General features: G+C 45.4%; 1 protein-coding gene across 1 annotated transcript; it reads left to right on the forward strand.

Annotated features, from left to right (window-relative positions):
* The first annotated feature begins 4,031 nt into the window (after positions 1–4,031).
* LOC115593061 (SERTA domain-containing protein 2-like) lies at positions 4,032–17,365 on the forward strand. The gene is given in 4 exon segments (XM_030436395.1): positions 4,032–4,340; positions 12,689–13,127; positions 13,129–13,354; positions 13,357–17,365. Coding segments are annotated over 3 exon segments (984 nt in total). The 5' UTR covers positions 4,032–4,340; positions 12,689–12,692; the 3' UTR covers positions 13,680–17,365.
* Positions 17,366–18,248: the final 883 nt, after the last annotated feature.

Below are 18,248 nucleotides of genomic sequence, written 5' to 3' on the forward strand. Positions count from 1 at the left end.
CAAAACTTTGCAGAATTAGTTATTAGCACTTCCTGTTTGCTGTGAACCTGTGGGTGTGCAGCCAACTATCACTGAGTTACTTTGATACTGAAGAAAACTTAAAAATATGATTTTTCGAAGGCAAGTTCTGCACATGTTTTTTTAAGGATTCAAGAGGATTTATGGAGTCATCCTCTCCTGTCACAATAACACTCCAACACCACTCTAAATTAATGCTTTAATGATTTAAAAAGAGTTGACTCTGACTTTGTTACTCTGATCTGTCTCTTCTTGCCCTGCTGAAAACAACAGCACAGACCAGAACACAACAACAGCTGGTCTTGCTGGTGACCAGCATACGCTGTGTTTTGGTGCTGGTCTGGTCTGTTGTTTTCAGCAGGGTGTTGGCTGGTGCAGATAGTTCATCAGAGAACAGGCGATCTGAGTCACATGTGTGAGTCTGTAGCTGCTGTCATGTTCCTCTGATGGTTTGGAGCTCAGAGGATTTCCATATCTTTACTCATATGTTCATTTAAAGGGGATCAGCTGCTGGTGCTGGGTTTTTTTTCTTTCTTTTCATTCTGGCCATCTGGCTGCAATTATTTCACGCTCTGCCTCACTCGGGCCTGACCGACACCTCACTGAACAGCTGCAGCAGCTCCACAAACACTCCTGCAGGAGGACGAAGCCCAGGGCGGGTTTGGAGAATCGGCCTGTTCGGTCGAACTCGTCCGACCAGTTTACCTGTGCAGAGAGTCGGCCGTGACGTCAGGACGAGCTGCTGGCAGACACACAGGAAGTCAGCTCACTCTCCAGACAGCTGCAGATGCAGAGTCGTATCCGACTGTGCAGCTGCTCCCAGTATCTGTGCAGCCAGAAGACAGACTTGAACCTGAATTTACAGAAAGAAAGAGAACTAAACACCGGCTCCTTCACTTTATCCCCAATAACCTGTGTTGAAATGACTCGATATTCTCACCAATGCCAGTAACAATGATTATTTATGTTCATTTCTTTGCTCGACTCATTTTACAAAGTGAACTTTCATGACTAAATGTGTCTTTTGGTACTAGCGCTAAACTGTCACTAAAACAAAGCAACATGAACTCGGATTAAACTAAATTAGCAACTTGTACAGAGCGCTTTAGCTACCGAGCTAGCTAACAGCAAATCCCATCCCCCACATCGCTAAACCACAGTGACAAAAACTCACAAGAAACAAACTTGTTAGCTTGGTTACTTTCAACAAATCTGAACATTGTTCACTGATATAACTGTTAAATTAAGAGGAATACACTATTAGCAAGACAACCGCCAAGCTAATGGGTAAAGATATCTAAGTGTACTTTAACATGATCCAGCCTCACAGCTTGTGGTGTTAAGTTAATTTTAGGACTCTAGGTTAAAAAGAAGCCTTCTTGTACATACACAGAGAGCTTTTCAGAATAAAGGTAATTTTGGCTTTAATGTTGAGAGTGAATGGAAGTGTTTCCCTCTCGGTTTAACGTGCACAGCTGACAGCAGACCAGCAGCAGATGGCTGGAATGCTTCACATAGTTGTGGCTGTTCGCTCAGCAGGAGGAGAGACGACAGTCGGACAGCAAACGTTCACACAGGAGACGCTGCAGCAGAACTCACTGAGCTGGACTCAGAACTCTGAGCAGAACCCGTCTCCTGAGATCATCAGCAGCAGAACCAGCAGCAGAACCTGCAGTGAAGGTTTGTCTGAGGGACGTTTACTGTGAGAAAGGCTGACCTGGAGTCAGTGAGCAGCAGCCAACACTGGGACGTTTACTGTGACAGAGGCTGACCTGGAGTCAGTGAGCAGTGGCCAACACTGGGACGTTTACTGTGAGAAAGGCTGACCTGGAGTCAGTGAGCAGTGGCCAACACTGGGACGTTTACTGTGACAGTGAGGCTGACTTGGAGTCAGTGAGCAGCGGCCAACACTGGGACGTTTACTGTGACAGAGGCTGACCTGGAGTCAGTGAGCAGTGGCCAACACTGTGAGAAACACTGACACACCGCTGAACCTCTGAAGGTCGACAAGCTAACATTTATCTAACAACTTTTAAATCTGTTCTACTTCACATTATTGACAGAGACTTACTACTTTACTTTAGTTTCCATTTCCTGCTTCTTCTGCTCGTCTACAATTCTTTTTACTCAACGACATTTATCTGATAACTTTAGTTACTTTCATTCAGATTAATAATAGAAAATGTCATCATCTAAGAGATCAATAAGCAGTCAATATTAAAGGTTAAGAGAAGACTTTAGATTTACTGCCTGTTTGTAGATTCATAAGCTTCATAACAGCTTATAAAGTTAAATGAGCTCAACATTCACCAGCTGTAACATTAAAGTTACACATTCAGGTATTAATTAGAATTCCAATTATATCGTCGGATCATACTAAAATGCATAATGAGTAGTTTTACTATCCCCTTTAACTGGATTTTAATTCTAATACTTTAATGTTTTGACTTAAATAAAGTTTAGAAAGCAGGACTTTGACTTGTGACCAAAATAACTCTTTCCATCCATCTTCAGTTTGTTGGTCTCGACCCAGCTGCAGAGGGAAAACCATCCATTCACATTTTAATTGTGTAACATTCGAAATGTTTCCGTGAAGTCGTCAGGACAGTTTTCCAGAGATAGTGAAGTGTTTCGGAGCAGCCACGACTCTGTCTGCTCTGAATCCACCACAGCTGACCGGACCGACACGCTGATTCTGAGAACTTCTTCTGCTTTTGGTCCTTTAAAGTCAAAACTCTGTCAGTTAACCGTTCACAGATCATTAACCCTGAAGAATGATCAGTGAGGGGAATCATATAAAAACTACATTAATGGTGGAGAGTTCTCTGTGACATGCTGCTACACGCTGCAGTTGTGTCTGTCTGGCATCAGGTAACTCTGAAGGCCACAATACATGAATCAGATCAATATTATCCTCATTAAAGCTGCTGGGTGACACCTGGTCTCCTGTGTGATGTGTTCAGTGTCCTCATCAAGGTTCCACAGGGAACCATCAGTCTGTCAGTGCTGCATCAACTCCACAGTCACAGGAGGATGGCGGACGTTTCCACTTAACCTACAAAATAAAGGCTTATTTTCTTATATCTCCCCTCCTGAAAGTAGATGTAGCCTAAACGTGTGTGAAGTTATGACAAACATGACAAATATTACAGCAGGCTATCGTGGTTAAGATGTTGTGTCTCACAATAACAACTTTACATAATAGAATAATGAGAAACCAGATTAAAATGATAAATAATCATAAATCCGTATCTCAAAATAATGAATTATTATCTCAGAATAATGAATGAATATCTCAGAATAATAAATGAATATCTCAGAATAATGAATGAATATCTCAGAATAATAAATGAATATCTCAGAATAATAAATTAATATCTCAGAATAATGAATTAATGTCTCAGAATAATAAATGAATATCTCAGAATAATTAATGAATATCTCAGAATAATAAATTAATATCTCAGAATAATAAATTAATATCTCAGAATAATAAATTAATATCTCAGAATAATGAATTAATGTCTCAGAATAATAAATTAATATCTCAGAATAATGAATTAATGTCTCAGAATAATAAATTAATATCTCAGAATAATGAATTAATGTCTCAGAATAATAAATTAATATCTCAGAATAATAAATTAATATCTCAGAATAATGAATTAGTATCTCAGAATAATTAATTAATATCTCAGAATAATAAATTAATATCTCAGAATAATGAATTAGTATCTCAGAATAATAAATTAGTATATCAGACTAATGAATTAGTATCTCAGAATAATGAATTAGTATATCAGAATAATTAATTAATATCTCAGAATAATAAATTAATATCTCAGAATAATGAATTAGTATCTCAGAATATGAATTATCATCCTGTCGTTTCTGTCTGTGTATTTTCTTGATGAACACATAAACCATTTGATGGACCACATGTTTTATTCTGAAAGGCTCGCTCAGCCAACTGCGACGGAAACGGCTTTTATTTTGAAGTCCATTACCGGACGTAGTGTTAACGGCGGTTGGTGCCGTCTTGACTCCTCGGTGACACATCTCCTCCTCCTCCTCCCTCCGCCGCTCCACTTCGCCATTGTGTGCGGAGCTCGGTGAGTGTTGAGGTCGAGGCAGCCGCGGGACGATGGCGGAGTAGAAACAGACAGACAAACGGACTAACGGCTCGCCTGTCCTCCATGTTCTCCTCCTCCTCCTCCTCCTCCTCCTGACGGCCCGCCGCTCCGCTCCTCTGCGCTCCTGGCCTCACCGACGACACCCATGCAGCCAGCGGAGGAGCCCCTGGATGGGACTCGCTACATGTGGTGAGTGACAGAGCCGCCCGGACCGAACCGACACCGTTAATGTAGACAAAGTTGTGCTGCTGCCGCGGCCCGGGCAGCCTCGGGTCCGCGCGGGGTCGGGAGGTCTGCCCGGCGGGGCAGTTGAAACTAACGAAGAAGAAAGCTGCCGTTGTTTAACGGCATTAATAACGGTACCGGAGTGGAGTCCGTGTGTAACGTTACACCTCCGACCCGGAACACGTTTATTATTAGAAACTCTGACGTTTTAGATTAAAAACCACCGCGTCCTCTCCCGGCGCTGCGTGCAGGCTGCGGCCGGGGGGCGGTGCGCCGCGGCTGGGACAGGTGGCGGAGAGCAGCCGGTGGCCCTGGACGTCCCGGAGGGTCTGTGGAGACCAGCTGCTGCTCTGACAGCGCTGCTCTGGGATCAGTGCGCCGGTCATTAAACACTGATTTATACACCGACACATGAGGACAGCAGATCTGAGGACACAATAACGTTGTTGTAGGTATTTAAAGGAGCAGTCTGTAGTTCATTCATCATTTATTATGTCTTAAAACAAACTTATTACACAAACTGATACTGTTTCACTTTGTTTATATGTGGCGGACCCTGCCACATGTCTAGCTTCTAACAGTGTTCTGGGACCAAACAGCCCTGTTAATTCACTCATGGAGAGAAAAGTTTGTATTATTATTTTGTGAATATTAAGTTGATCAGAATTTTGATATTTACAATATTAACGAGGTAATGATGCAAACTTTATTCCATAAGCGAGTAAACAAGCTGTTGTCAGAGGAAAGTAAGGTGGCAGGGTCCGCCACATGTAAACAAAGTAAAACAATATCAGTGATGAAAACAAAGACAGTTTGTTTAAAAAAGATCAGTCAAAGAGGAAACGGTTTCTTCTACTTAACTTATATTTCACAATAAGAACAAAGTGCTCCTTTGATTTATTTATTTATAATAATCTGTTTTAGAGAATCAATAGAATAAACGTGTCATATACTCAGTTCTTTTCTAATTAATGATCCTATATATTTAAAGACCAACGGAAAGTTATTGTGATTTAAAAAATATTAGTATTTGTTCTTTGGCAAAAAACATCTGGAGGTCCAAATGTAGTTTAATGTCCAGCCAGCCGCAAAAAACATTTATATTAACATACAGATGTTTGCTTTTTTATTTCATATGTCAAATCTACTGGTGAAGTTCAGTTTGAAAGGCATCAGTGTGTTTGAATCAAAAACAGTCGAGCTGCGTCGGTTAATTGACTAGTTTGATAATCGATGAATCAGTTTGACTCATTTTTCAAGAAAAGGAAAGTTAAAACTGTCTGATTCGGCTTCTTAATGTGAATATTTACTGTTTTCTTTCCTCGGTGACAGTAAACTGAATATCTTTGTGTTTTGGACCAGACACTGATCAACCTATTGCACCATTTTCTGACCAGACAACTAATCTATCAGTCGATGCAATAATCAATGTTTTGCACCTCGTAAAGCGTTTATGTCTCTGACAAACTCAGCAGCGTGGTGAAGGCAGCGTGCGAAGAAGTAACCCGGGGTTGTGTTTACACACACCAGCAGCCGCGGGGTCAAAGGTCGGCGTGCTGTCCGCTTCCTGCTGCAGAGCCGAGCTGTAAGAATGTGGTCGAGCAGCAGTTTAAAAAGTAAAGCAGGCGGAGTCGCCGAGAGCTGCTGCAGACTGACAGACGTTCGCTCTGCTCGCAGCACAATCAGCACTTTGTGTGTATTATACAACTTTGACGTTGGACTCACACACTCTGCACGACGGCGGCTACACGGCGCTCTGACACCGGAGCCGGCCGAGGCGCCGGGTGGAGAACGAGATGTGGAAGACGCCGGAGGAGGAGGAGCAGCTGTGTGTTCTCTCTGTGTGCTGCAGCAAAAACACATCAGTAAACTATAATGAATCAATCTGTTGATGATCGTCTCTTTCAGTTAACACGACTTAGAGTCTGCAGCCGTGTTAGCAGCTCTGTGAGGCTTTAAAGAGACAACAGATGTGTAAAAGCAGCCTGACCTGTCTCATACACTGTTCAATTGTTCACCTACATTAATTAAGTTGACTCAAGGTGACGTTTCATTTAATCGCCCGTCGTTAAAACTTCCAGGAGAGCGTCAGAGAGCGAGAGGAAACAGAAAGTGAAGAAAACTTTAAAACCACTTGTCTGAGTCACGGAGAGAGATTTGAATCAGCAGAGAGCAGTTTGACTCATTTGTGTTTATCCACCACACACATCCAGATTATTGCAGTTGTAAACGTCACGCAGCAGGTGTGAGTCTGGTCGGTACCGACGCTCTGTTGCTGAAAACTATTAAACCATAAATATCCATTAATGTGCTGGTTATCTTCACAGTTATTCCTTCATGTCTAAAGAAAACGCCTCAGAAAAACCCAAAGTGACGTCTTCTAACTGCTTCTTCTGTCCAAAACACAACGATTCTTCAGCTACTGTCAGGAAAGACAAATCGTCACATTTAACAAGCCAATATTTGACATTTTGGCTTTAAATAAATGACTAAATGATTAATCAGTTATCAGTAGAGTTGGCTGAGGCAACTTCTCAATCATAAAGACATTATTTAATGAGGAGATGTTAGCCCGATGAGAGGAGTATTTTCTGCTTGTTTCAGAAATGATGTGATGATCAGGTGTTATTGCCGCAGGAGGTCAACACATCCATAAAGACACTAGTTGCTGTGGCTCTTGTGTCGTTCTCACAGTTCCTGTAAGTTCTCTGGGGTTAGATATCTGACGTTGTTTTGGTTTCACTCTCTTGACAAACCTCCCACACATTCTCAGGCGCAGGACGACTTCTCGAAGGTTTTGTTTCTCGTATTCTTCGGTCACACCGGACTGAAACAGAACAGCTGACTGACTCATCGTGGACTGACAGACGAGGACGTTTCTGTTTGAAATGAGAGACCGTGTTGTATTTACGTTTCATCTTTCAGCTGAAGTGACACACTGTACATGATGACTCACACACACACTCAAACACACACACACAGCGGGGAACGTCCTGCAGCAAACACACAGGATTTCTTCTGTGTGAGTAAAGTCCAGCTTCACTTCCTGGACTCTGTTTCCCTGCAGACACACATCAGTTACCAGCAGCAACAAGGAAGTTCGTCCTGCGTTATTACACAGTTACAACTAATAACACACAGCGACAGTGTCAAAAGATCAGCTGTGTGTGACAGAGAACGTTTACAGAAGTATAGATTATAGATTATTGGTTGTAAAACAATAAAGCGTCTGTGTGTGTGTGTGTGTGTGTGTGTGTGTGTGTGTGTGTGTGTGTGTGTGTGTGTGACTGAGCGCTGTAACTGTGATCAGTTCAGTCAGCAGCAACATTCCTGCTCGTCAGGCCGACACGCCGACTGTCAGCCAGCTCAACACACACACACAGTGTGAAAGTGTCGGACTGAACCGGAGAGGACCAACACCTGGACGGAGTCGGACGTCTGCTCCGTGTGATCGGACCGACTCGCTGTTCAGGTGGTCGATCAGTTGATCACAACTCAGAGATATTCAGTTTACTGTCACGGAGGAGGAGAGACACCAGAACATCTCCACGTCTGAGAATCTGAGAAGTTACTGCTTAATCGATTAACAAAATAGTTTGCTGTTGATTTAATATTTGACAAACAGACAGAAAACTCTGTCATCATCCAACAGTTTCTCCTCCGGTGAGACGTCAGCAAGATCAGTAGTAATCAGGGAGAAATCTTGGTGTCAGCGTTGAGAATAACCAGCGAAGGAATGTAACTAAGTACAGTTTTACTCTATTACTGAACTTAAGGACAATTTTCAGGTACATTACTTGAGTATTTCCAAACTCAGGTGCTTTAAACTTCCACTTAAGTTACTAGTTAACGAAAAGTTTTGACTCACAGTCCGTGATTTTCCTCACTGACACAAACCTGAGGCCTGTAGAGCCGCAACAGACCATCGATTGTCATTATTCATTCTCCTCTCGATTAATCAATGAGTCTTTAAGAGGTCAGAACGTGATAGATAGATAGATCATCAGGTCAAGAGCCTCCATCTGTGGTCTGAAGATCCGATCAGGCCCGTCTGAGTCCACAGGATGCAGCTCCTGCAGATCTGCCTGCAGGAGGCAGACAACATAAAGAAAGATGGCGGTGTTTGTTGGAGGATGACTGAACACTGAAGCCTGCTGAGAAACAACATTCCTGTGACGGAGGCAGCTGCTGCTCGCTGAACCGGATCAGCACCGTGAGACAGTCAGTGCGTTTACATGACACTCAAGAAAACCGAATTACTGCGTTAGTCTGACTATGATCGGATTTTTAAGATGCATGTATACACCTTAGTCTGACTAAAATCGGACCGGATCGGATTTCTCATAGTCGAATTACACCACGTAGATTATTCGATTGAAAGTCGCATTACTCCTGCATGTATACGTTTCCAGCGGATCGGATCGGATTTTGCATTCTGCGCAGGCGCGAGATTTTTCCCCGGGGCCGTGAGCCGGAAGTAGACGGACGGCGGTGGCGGTGGCGGCGGCGGCGGCGGCGGCGGCGGCTTTCCTCCGAAATCACCGCAAGAAAGAGCGCCAGAGTGCACCTAGTTGGTGTAATTATCATGTACACATATACAAAGTGTACAAAGATGTAGCTTCTTCTCGCTCTTCGTACGCCATCTTTCTTGCCGAGGCAGCTGGTGACGTAAAGAGGTCAGCCGGAGGTGCGCCGTTAACACTAGTTGAAATGGGTACAGCGCCACCTAGCGTACCGGGGAATGACATGCTTTCGGCCAGTAATTCGATTTTCTCACCGGCATGTATACTCGGATAATTGCAGTTGTCTGATTGAGCAGCATAGTCGAACTATGGCTGTAATCTGACTAAGCTGTGCATGTAAACGTACTGAGTGACACACTTTCTCTGCGTCGACACTCAGAGACACACGTTTGAAACCAAACGACCGAAATGTGTCTTAAAATCACAACCGCTGAGTTTTATTGATATTACAGCAGAGAGTCGATCGATCACTGAGTCGAAGAGTCAGAGAATTTCATCAGCGTCTACTCTGATAATTGATTAACGATCAGAAGGTTTCTGCTTCTCACGAGTGAAAATGTGGGTTTTGTCCCAACAGTGAAGAGCTGATGATGTCACAGCGGCCTGCAGGAAGCTGTGATGTCATCAAACAAAGTGTGTTTGTCTCAGTCAAACTACAGAGCGTGTAGAGACGGTGAAGCTAGCTGCAGTTAGCATCTCTCTGGTTCCTCTGTGGGATCACTGAACTGGGTTCTGATCCGTCCAGGTTCTGTTGATCCAGATAATCTCCACAGATGAACTCCACTCTGTGATGTGTGAAGCTAAATTAACTGTGTAGCAGTAAGAAGCTAATGCTAGGCTACAAACAGACGACATCACGGTCACATGACTGAAACGTCACCACCACTAAGAGTCTTACTGCACAATTACTATCCAGGTTTTCTATAAACTGATCAATGTACAAGTTGTAAAGTCAGAGTTAGAACAGTGTGTAACTAAAGTGGCTGTAAAGACGGACTAGTGAGTAGATGAGTCTCCGTGTTCGCTGTGAGGACGTTTAATGTCCCCGACAACCTCTGTAGTCTCATTCAGACACTCGTTAGCAACCGCTGACTGTTTTTAACACATGAAGAGCTTCAGGATTAAACTGTGAGACATTAATGATGATTTTATATGTTCACCTTATTACACACATTTAACTGAAAACACATTCAGCAGATTCAGACTGTGAGGCGAGGGGACAGGACGTGCTAACATGCTAACTGACCTCCAGGTTTCAGACTATTAGAGGAAATAATCTGCAGATTAACGGATAATAAAAATAATCAGTTGTTGCAGTGATACCAACTGAAAACTCATCCTGAGGTTAGAAAATAATTTACGACTCAAAAACAAAACAAAAAGAGACCTCAGGTGTGTGAGGTCACCTGGTCAGGTGGCTGTAACACAACACCAGCTCTGATAGTTCAGTCAGAGGAAAGGTATGCACACGCACACACACACACACACACACACACACACACACACACACACACACACACCCCTGACGTGTCAGATCTCGGAGACAAACACTTTGTTTTTTCTCCACAAACGCAGCGTTTCTCAAACTATCTTTGGACTTTGACTTTAGCAGACAGACAGCTGGCAGAGGGAGGAGGAGGAGGAGGAGGAGGGAGGAGGAGGAGGGGGAGGAGGAGGGGGAGGGAGGAGGAGGAGGGGGGAGGGAGGAGGAGGAGGAGGAGGGAGGAGGAGGAGGGGGGAGGGGGAGGGGGAGGGAGGAGGAGGAGGGGGGGGGAGGAGGAGGAGGAGGAGGGGGGAGGAGGAGGAGGAGGGGGGGGGAGAGAGTAGTTGGGAGGAGGAGGGGGGGGGGGGGGAGGGGAGAGGAGGAGGGGAGAAGGAGGAGGAGCAGGAGGGGGGGAGGGAGGAGGAGGGGGCGGGAGGAGGAGGAGGGGGGGAGGGGAGGAGGAGGGGGGAGGAGGAGGGGAGAAGGAGGAGGAGGAGAAGGGGAGGAGGAGGGGGGAGGAGGAGGGGGAGGAGGAGGAGGGGGGGGGAGGAGGGGAGAAGAGGAGGAGGAGAAGGGAGAAGGAGGAGGAGGAGGAGGGGGGAGGAGGAGTAGTTGGGAGGAGGAGGGAGGAGGAGGAAGGGAGGGAGGAGGAGAAGGAGGAGGAGGAGGAGGAGAAGGGGAGGAGGAGGGAGGAGGGGGGGGGAGGAGTAGTTGGGAGGAGGAGGGGGGGGGAGGAGGAGGAGGGGGGGGAGGAGGAGTAGTTGGGAGGAGGAGGGGGAGGAGGAGAAGGGGGAGGAGGAGGGGGAGGGGAGGAAGGAGGAGGGGGAGGAGGAGGAGGAGGAGGGGGAGGAGGAGGAGGAGGGGGGGAGGAGTAGTTGGGAGGAGGAGGGGGAGGAGGAGGAGGGAGGAGGAGGAGGAGGAGGAGGGAGGAGGAGGAGGGGGGAGGAGGAGGAGGGGGGGAGGAGGAGGGGAGAAGGAGGAGGAGGAGAAGGGGAGGAGGAGGGGGGGAGGGAGGAGGGGGAGGAGGAGGAGGGGGGGAGGAGGGGAGGAGGAGGGGGAAGGGGAGGAGGAGAAGGGGGAGGAGGAGGAGGAGGGGAGAGGAGGGGGAGGAGAGGAGGGGGGGGAGGAGGAGGGGAGAGGAGGAGTGAGGAGGAGGGAGAAGGGAGGAGGGGAGGAGAAGGGGAGGAGGAGTAGTTTGTTGAGGAGGAGGGGGAGGAGGAGGAGGAGGAGGAGGGGAGGAGGAGGGGAGGAGGAGGAGGAGGAGGAGGAGGAGGAGGAGGGGAGGAGGAGGGGGGAGGAGGAGGGGGAGGAGGAGGAGGAGGAGGGGGGGGAGGACATGTTAAACCTCACTCTGCTGATTCAAATGCAGTTTTTACCACAACACAGTTTGATTTTCAGTTTTATAGTCAGTCAGACATGGTGTGCCTCCTCCCCCCACGTCTCTCTCTCTCTCTGTCTGTTCTTATGTCTCTCGCCCGTCACCTCTTCACCTCGTCCTCTCCGGGTGTCGCAGCAGATGGTCCCTCAGAGGGGCCCCACACGGGCTGACAGAGGTGAGGAGGAGGGAGACGATCACATGTAAGAAAGAGGGAGAGTGTGTGTGTGTGTGTGTGTGTGTGTGTGTGTGTGTGTGTGTGTGTGTGTGTGTGTGCGAGGTCACAGGTTCAAATCCAGCTCCTGCTCCGGCCCAACAGCTGCACCGTCACAGACACACGTCTGACACTGTGGGAGAAAGTAACTGAGTACATTTACTCCAGCTCTGTAGATTTTTGATGTACTTTTGTATTTTAACTTTATTTTAATGTTCGGAACAACTGAGATCAGAGTTTAGTGTGTGGACACGTGTTTCTACATTTGACCTGAGAAATAAAACAGACTGAAACTAAAAGTTAGAAACGTGACATGTGACTGATGACAGCTGTGTGTGTGTGTGTGTGTGTGTGTGTGTGTGTGTGTGTGTGTGTGTGTGTGTGTGTGTGTGTCAGCTGACCTGCTCCCATGTGAGCTGTGATCAGCTGATTGGGTGGGAGTCTGACACCTTCTGACTCCCTGAACAACAAAGACACAGGAAACAGGCGACTTCCATCCTGACCATCACACACACACACATGCACACACACACACACACAAACATGCACACACACACACACACATGCACACACACACACACACAAACATGCACACACACACACACACATGCACACACGCACACACACAGTGTTGTGAAAAGTACCCAGAAGTTAGAGTAACTGGTGTGAGCAGCAGGAGCAGGAAGTGTGTCTGAGCTGTGTGTCTCTGCTCCACAGATCTATGTTGGGTAACGGCGTGAAGCGGAAACTGGATGATGGCGAGGACGGTTTGGAGGAAGTCGTGCGTCCTCTGGCGGTCGGCGGCATGTCGCAGGCGTCCTTCACGCTGCAGCGGCAGACGGTCCTCAACATGTCCCTCATGAAGCTGTACGGTCCTCGTATGGGCGCCGACCTCGGCCTGCAGCGCCGCGTCCTCATCAACAACATCATCCGCCGCATCCACGACGACTTCAGGCAGGAAGGAGGCGTCGGCGCTTTCTTCTTCTCCGCCGCTCCGCCCGTCGCTGCCGCCGCCACCTGTGAGGACGAGAGCTACCGACAGCCTCCGCCTCCTCCCTCCTCCTTCAGCATCCTCCCATCGTCTCTGTCGGGCCTGACGGCGTTGGACTCCTGCCTGACTCCCGCCTCGCTCCTGGAGGAGGACATGCCCATGTTCTTTCACCCTGCCGCCCTCGTCCTCCACCCAGCACCACCACCTGCACCACTCCCTGAGGCCGCCCTCCCCCTCGCCTAAAGACAGCTTCTCCTCCGCCCTGGAGGAGATCGAGGAGCTCTGTCCCTCCTCTTCGTCTTCCTCCTCCTCCAGCCCGCCGTCCCCCCCCTCCTCCTCCTGCTCGGGTTCTGTTCGATGTTGTCATGAAGGAGGAGGGGCGGGGCTTTCAGGAGGCTGGAGAGCAGGTTAGAGAAACCCCCTCCACCTGCTCCACCTCCTCTTCCTCCCTCCCCGTCCTCCGCGGGCTCCTTCCTCACAGACTTCGCCCTGGACGACGTCCTCTTCACAGACATTGACACGTCCATGTACGACCTCGGGCCCTGCCCGGCCCCCTCAGGGGCGCCGCCATCTAAGATGGCCCCCGTCATGATGGCTGACGACCTCGTCAGGACGATGTCGGGGTACGGTTCCGCAGGACCCGGCGCTCAGAACCAGCCTTTTAAAATGGACCTAGCTGAACTGGATCACATCATGGAGGTTCTGGTGGGCAGCTGAGAGGACGAGCAGAGTCGCCTCAGAGACAGGACGACACGTTTGAATTGTTTTTGTTAATTTTGTACAGTTTTTAAAGTCCCGACATTCTTCACACCGGCTTTATTCTGGAGGAGTCGAGCTGCCGGTGTCGAGCTCCAACACTGATAAACTGATGAACACGAGTTCTGACTGAGTTCTGGTGCCATCAGAGAGAACCAGGCCGGCAGAGGTCTCAGAGTGGCTCTGTTACAGCAGCATTTACTAACCTGCCAACATGCTAACACGTTTCTGCTACAAGAACTTTCTGAGCAACTTTATCATCCATTGGTTCCAAAAATACAAACATTACAATGTTTGTATTTTAAAGTGATTCGTCTGTTGAAGGGTTAACTCAGAATTTGAGTTTAAAACACCCAGAAAACTGAAGTTAGCATGCTAACCAGCTAGCTCCTCACACCACTGTGTAGCTCAGAGGCGATCGTCTCTGTGCTGTATCACGTCTTCACACTGACCTCCTGAGCTAACTGACGGCAGCTAGTCGCTACAGCTAAAGAGTGAGCAGCAGTTAGCGGTTGTGCTAACCTGCTGTGTTGGAGCTACCTTCAGATTCTGTCCATTTCTTACAGATTACACCTTTAACGCGTGAGGTCACATTTCATGAAGCTCAGTGTTCGTCTTCCAGTGAGCCGCAGCTCCGATAACACCGGTGTGAAGAACGCTCATGTTTTCTACCGCTGTCCGACAATTGTAAGAAACTAAACTAAACACAGAGACGTTTCTGCTGTCGGTGCATTTTTTTTACAAGAAGAAATCTCAACAGCATTTATATAAAAAAAAAAAAAAATGATTCAGTGCCTTTGAAATGTCACGCGCTCACGTCTCGCTGTTGCTCGTAGCAACATGAACGCTGAAGGAAGTTTTATTCCAAGATGCAGTTTAATAACCTAAAAGTCATCATGACATTAATTTTGTTTTGTCAACAAAGAATGTGAAAGTCTTTTTAAAACGTCAGACGTGTAAATGTGGAGCTGTTCGTTTGTTTTAGACTTTGAGATGAAAGTCTGCTGAGGTTTATATTCTTCTTCTTGTCATCAAACCACCCGTGTGCTCGTCCGTCAGACTTCAGACACACAATCACAACATGAGAAGAGAAATATAAATAACAGCAGACTTTACATTTAGCAGTTTTTCTCTGTTGAGAAGTCAGAAATCACAGCCGACGTCTTTCAGCTCGTTTATTGCTAACGCTAGCAGTCACACGACCAGCCGACCACACTGATTGGTCGGCTGGTTCGTCCAATTATGATAATCCATGTGTAGCTTTAATAGCAGGAGAAGATCTCATTGGTTGAGTCAAACCTCGATAAGGATTGAACTAAAAAACTACCTGGAGAACAAATGTGAAAGAAGGAACTCAAGTAGAGGAATATAATGTGTAGCTTTTGGTTAATGTTGTTGGGGTTAGCATTTAGATAACTAGCCTAGTTTGGCTTCTGTGAAGATACGTCGCTACAGAGAATTTATAGAAAACAGACATAACTTCAGATTTACTCCTGATGCAACAACAAAATAATAATAATAATAATAATAATAATAATAATAATAAATAATAATCTTTCACTACACAAGACGTTTTATTTTTTACATTTCTGTCTTCAGACTTCATAACGAAGCAGAAACCAACTTTGTGACGGTGTGTCAGGTTCAGATAACAAAGACAGTGTTAGCCTTTCTAGCTGGTTAGCGCCAGGAAAGCTAACTAGCAGCTACATACCTAGCTTGTCACATCGAAGCAGATTTACCATCTTGGAATGAATTAGCCTCTGTGCTAGCTTGACTTTTAACACACTTTGCTTTGTTGAAAGGTTGTTATTGTCGCTAATTAACTACAAAGATATCGTGGAAAACGACAACATGTAGCTCTACAACTTTTCCTTCTCGAGCAATAATGACAAAATATCTTAATTTTTAGGATTTCTGGAAAGAACACACGTGACATCTTCCTCGAATATCACTGATTGAACTGAAGCCATGTAGCTTTTTTTACGAAGTACGGAGCTGCTGTAGGATGCAGTTAGCCTAGCTTAGCATAAAGACTGGAAGCAGAGGGACACAGCTAGCCTCAGATCGATGTGTCGTATCTCGTTTTAATCCGACTTGTGTCTGTTCTCTTCGTCGTATCGTTGTCTTCATCTGGAGCTTCCGTCTAATTGAACTCCTCTACAAAATGTTTTTATCTCTGTTTTAACTCAACCAATGAAATACTCAGCTACTAAAATAAACGTTTTAGTTTAATTTTTACCTGAAATCTGGAGAAAAGAACGTGTCTGTGGTTTTAATTATCAGCTCAGTTTAAGGAAACAAAGGTTCATATTTGCAATAACGAGGTACGCGCGTGTTTTTATTCTGTTATTTTATTGACGACACAAACTGTACGACGCTTCAACACAACTCTGGATTATTATTTATTATCTGTCAGCTCTGGTGTTTATTTATTGACACTAATATTCTGTTTGTACAAAACATCATTTCCAGCAGAAGTGACTCTGAAGTTTGACATGAATGAAAAACGTCACTTCTGCTGGAAATTTGATTGTTTTGTTTTGTTTGTTTTTGTTTTTTAAATAATTTGTAATATATTTCAGGATTTCAGCAATGCAAACGCCATCAGTTCAACCTATACAGCTCTAGTGTGTGTGTGTGTGTGTGTGTGTGTGTACTTTGATGAACAGCGAGCCACTTTTAAAACCTTGTCGTCTGATCTGAACTCCAAAGTCTTTAGTTTTTTAAATATATTTCTGTTTCTGTCTCGGCCGGTACCATCATGTGATCTGGGTCTGGATCTGTAGTTCACACCAGATCATCAGAGTCGTTGTTGGATCAGATGTATTGATCATGTGTGACTGACTCCAGATCTGTTTAGAATATAAACCCCTGTGTCTCCTCCTGCTGGACGGAGGATGTACAGCAGTCAGAACTGTGTCCCACTGTGGCAGCTGCAAACTGATTATGTACAACATGTCTTTATATATTCTATTTTTATAGATCTTTACGCTGTTTGTCTTTATATAAACACAGTCAGACGTCTCAAGTGTCTCCTGTTTCCTCGGATCTTCTCGGTGCTGACAGTTTATCTTCTCCAGCAGAGGAACAAACTGACGTGGATGAAACCGTCTGTAAGTCGCCTCCTTCTGTCCCTCACATGAGTTAATATGAAGCAGCAGTGGGACGCGGTGACATCACAGCTCAGTGGGACACGGTGACATCACAGCTCATTAGGACGCGGTGACATCACAGCTCATTGGGACGCGGTGACATCACAGCTCATTGGGACGCGGTGACATCACAGTTTAGTCTTCAAACTGGCTCTTCGTCCAGACCGACCAGAGTCTTCCTCACTGTTTATTTTTCTTCATCAGAGAATGAACGATTGTGTCAACAGCATCAGAAACTCATCAAACCAAATCTTCTTCTTCATTCTCCTTTTTTCTAATTCTTTCTTCTTCTCCTCCTCTGTATCGTCACTGAGGTTGTTGGTGTTATTTATCTGCTCGTCTTGTTTCCGTCTGTTCCCTCCTCGACCTCGACTCTGTGCCTTGTCTGATGCAACGTGACATTTGACCTCTGAGGTTTCTGTCTGAATGTGTGACATCATCATCGATGACTCAGCTGTTTTTATTTTTTACATTAAATGAAAATGAGCTCAAGTTCTTCTTCGTCTGTCGTCTGTCTCATCTTCGTCTTCGTGCAGAAGATGAAAGCTGTCGAGGTTAAAACGTTTTTTAAACTGAGATCTCAGGTTAATGATCTCTGCTGTTAAAGGAACAGTTCACCACAAAATGATCCTCTTTAATAAAAGTTCACCGTGCGATCAGAAGGAGCTGCAGCTGCTGATCATTCTCATCATCTATTAATCTATTGATTCATTCCTCGATTAATATTTTTGTTTGGTCCTTTAAATGTCAGAACATTTTGTCAGTGTCTCCAAAAGCCCACGAGGACGTCCTCAAATGTCTCGTTTTGTCCAGAACTCAAAGACATTGAACTGATCGACCTGATCGATCAGTTATCAGAACAGTTTGTTCGCTGCAGTTCTACTGAACGTGAATCTAAAACCTGAATCTTAAATCATCAAAAGAAAAACATCACGTTTTTACATGTTAAATGAATAAATACAGATGTGACGGATACGTAGTTACATTTAAAAGACTTTTACCAAATTAATTCTTAGATTTCTTCGTTTAAAAGTTAAAGGAACAGTTCACCCAAACAAAGAAATATCAACAGGAGGAGAGGATGATGAGTTTTACATTATCAGGTGAGTTAATCCCTTTAAATTTATAGTTCAAAGTCTGAAAAAGGAATCAAAATGACGGATCATTATTTGTTGTATTCTGAGTTAAACTAAGTAACTAATTTGTCTAAATCTGGTCAATTCTATTAAATATTTGTCTTTATAAATATTTGAGATCCTGTTTCACGTTTCAGCCAGAAGAAATGTCGATTTATCATCTGAAGTTCAAGAACATGAAAAATAACACGACTTGAGAACAGAAACGTTTGTGTGTGTGAAAGAAACCGACACGAGCA

The sequence above is a fragment of the Sparus aurata genome, chromosome 1 (assembly GCF_900880675.1).
Source record: "Sparus aurata chromosome 1, fSpaAur1.1, whole genome shotgun sequence".
Lineage (NCBI taxonomy): Eukaryota > Metazoa > Chordata > Actinopteri > Spariformes > Sparidae > Sparus > Sparus aurata.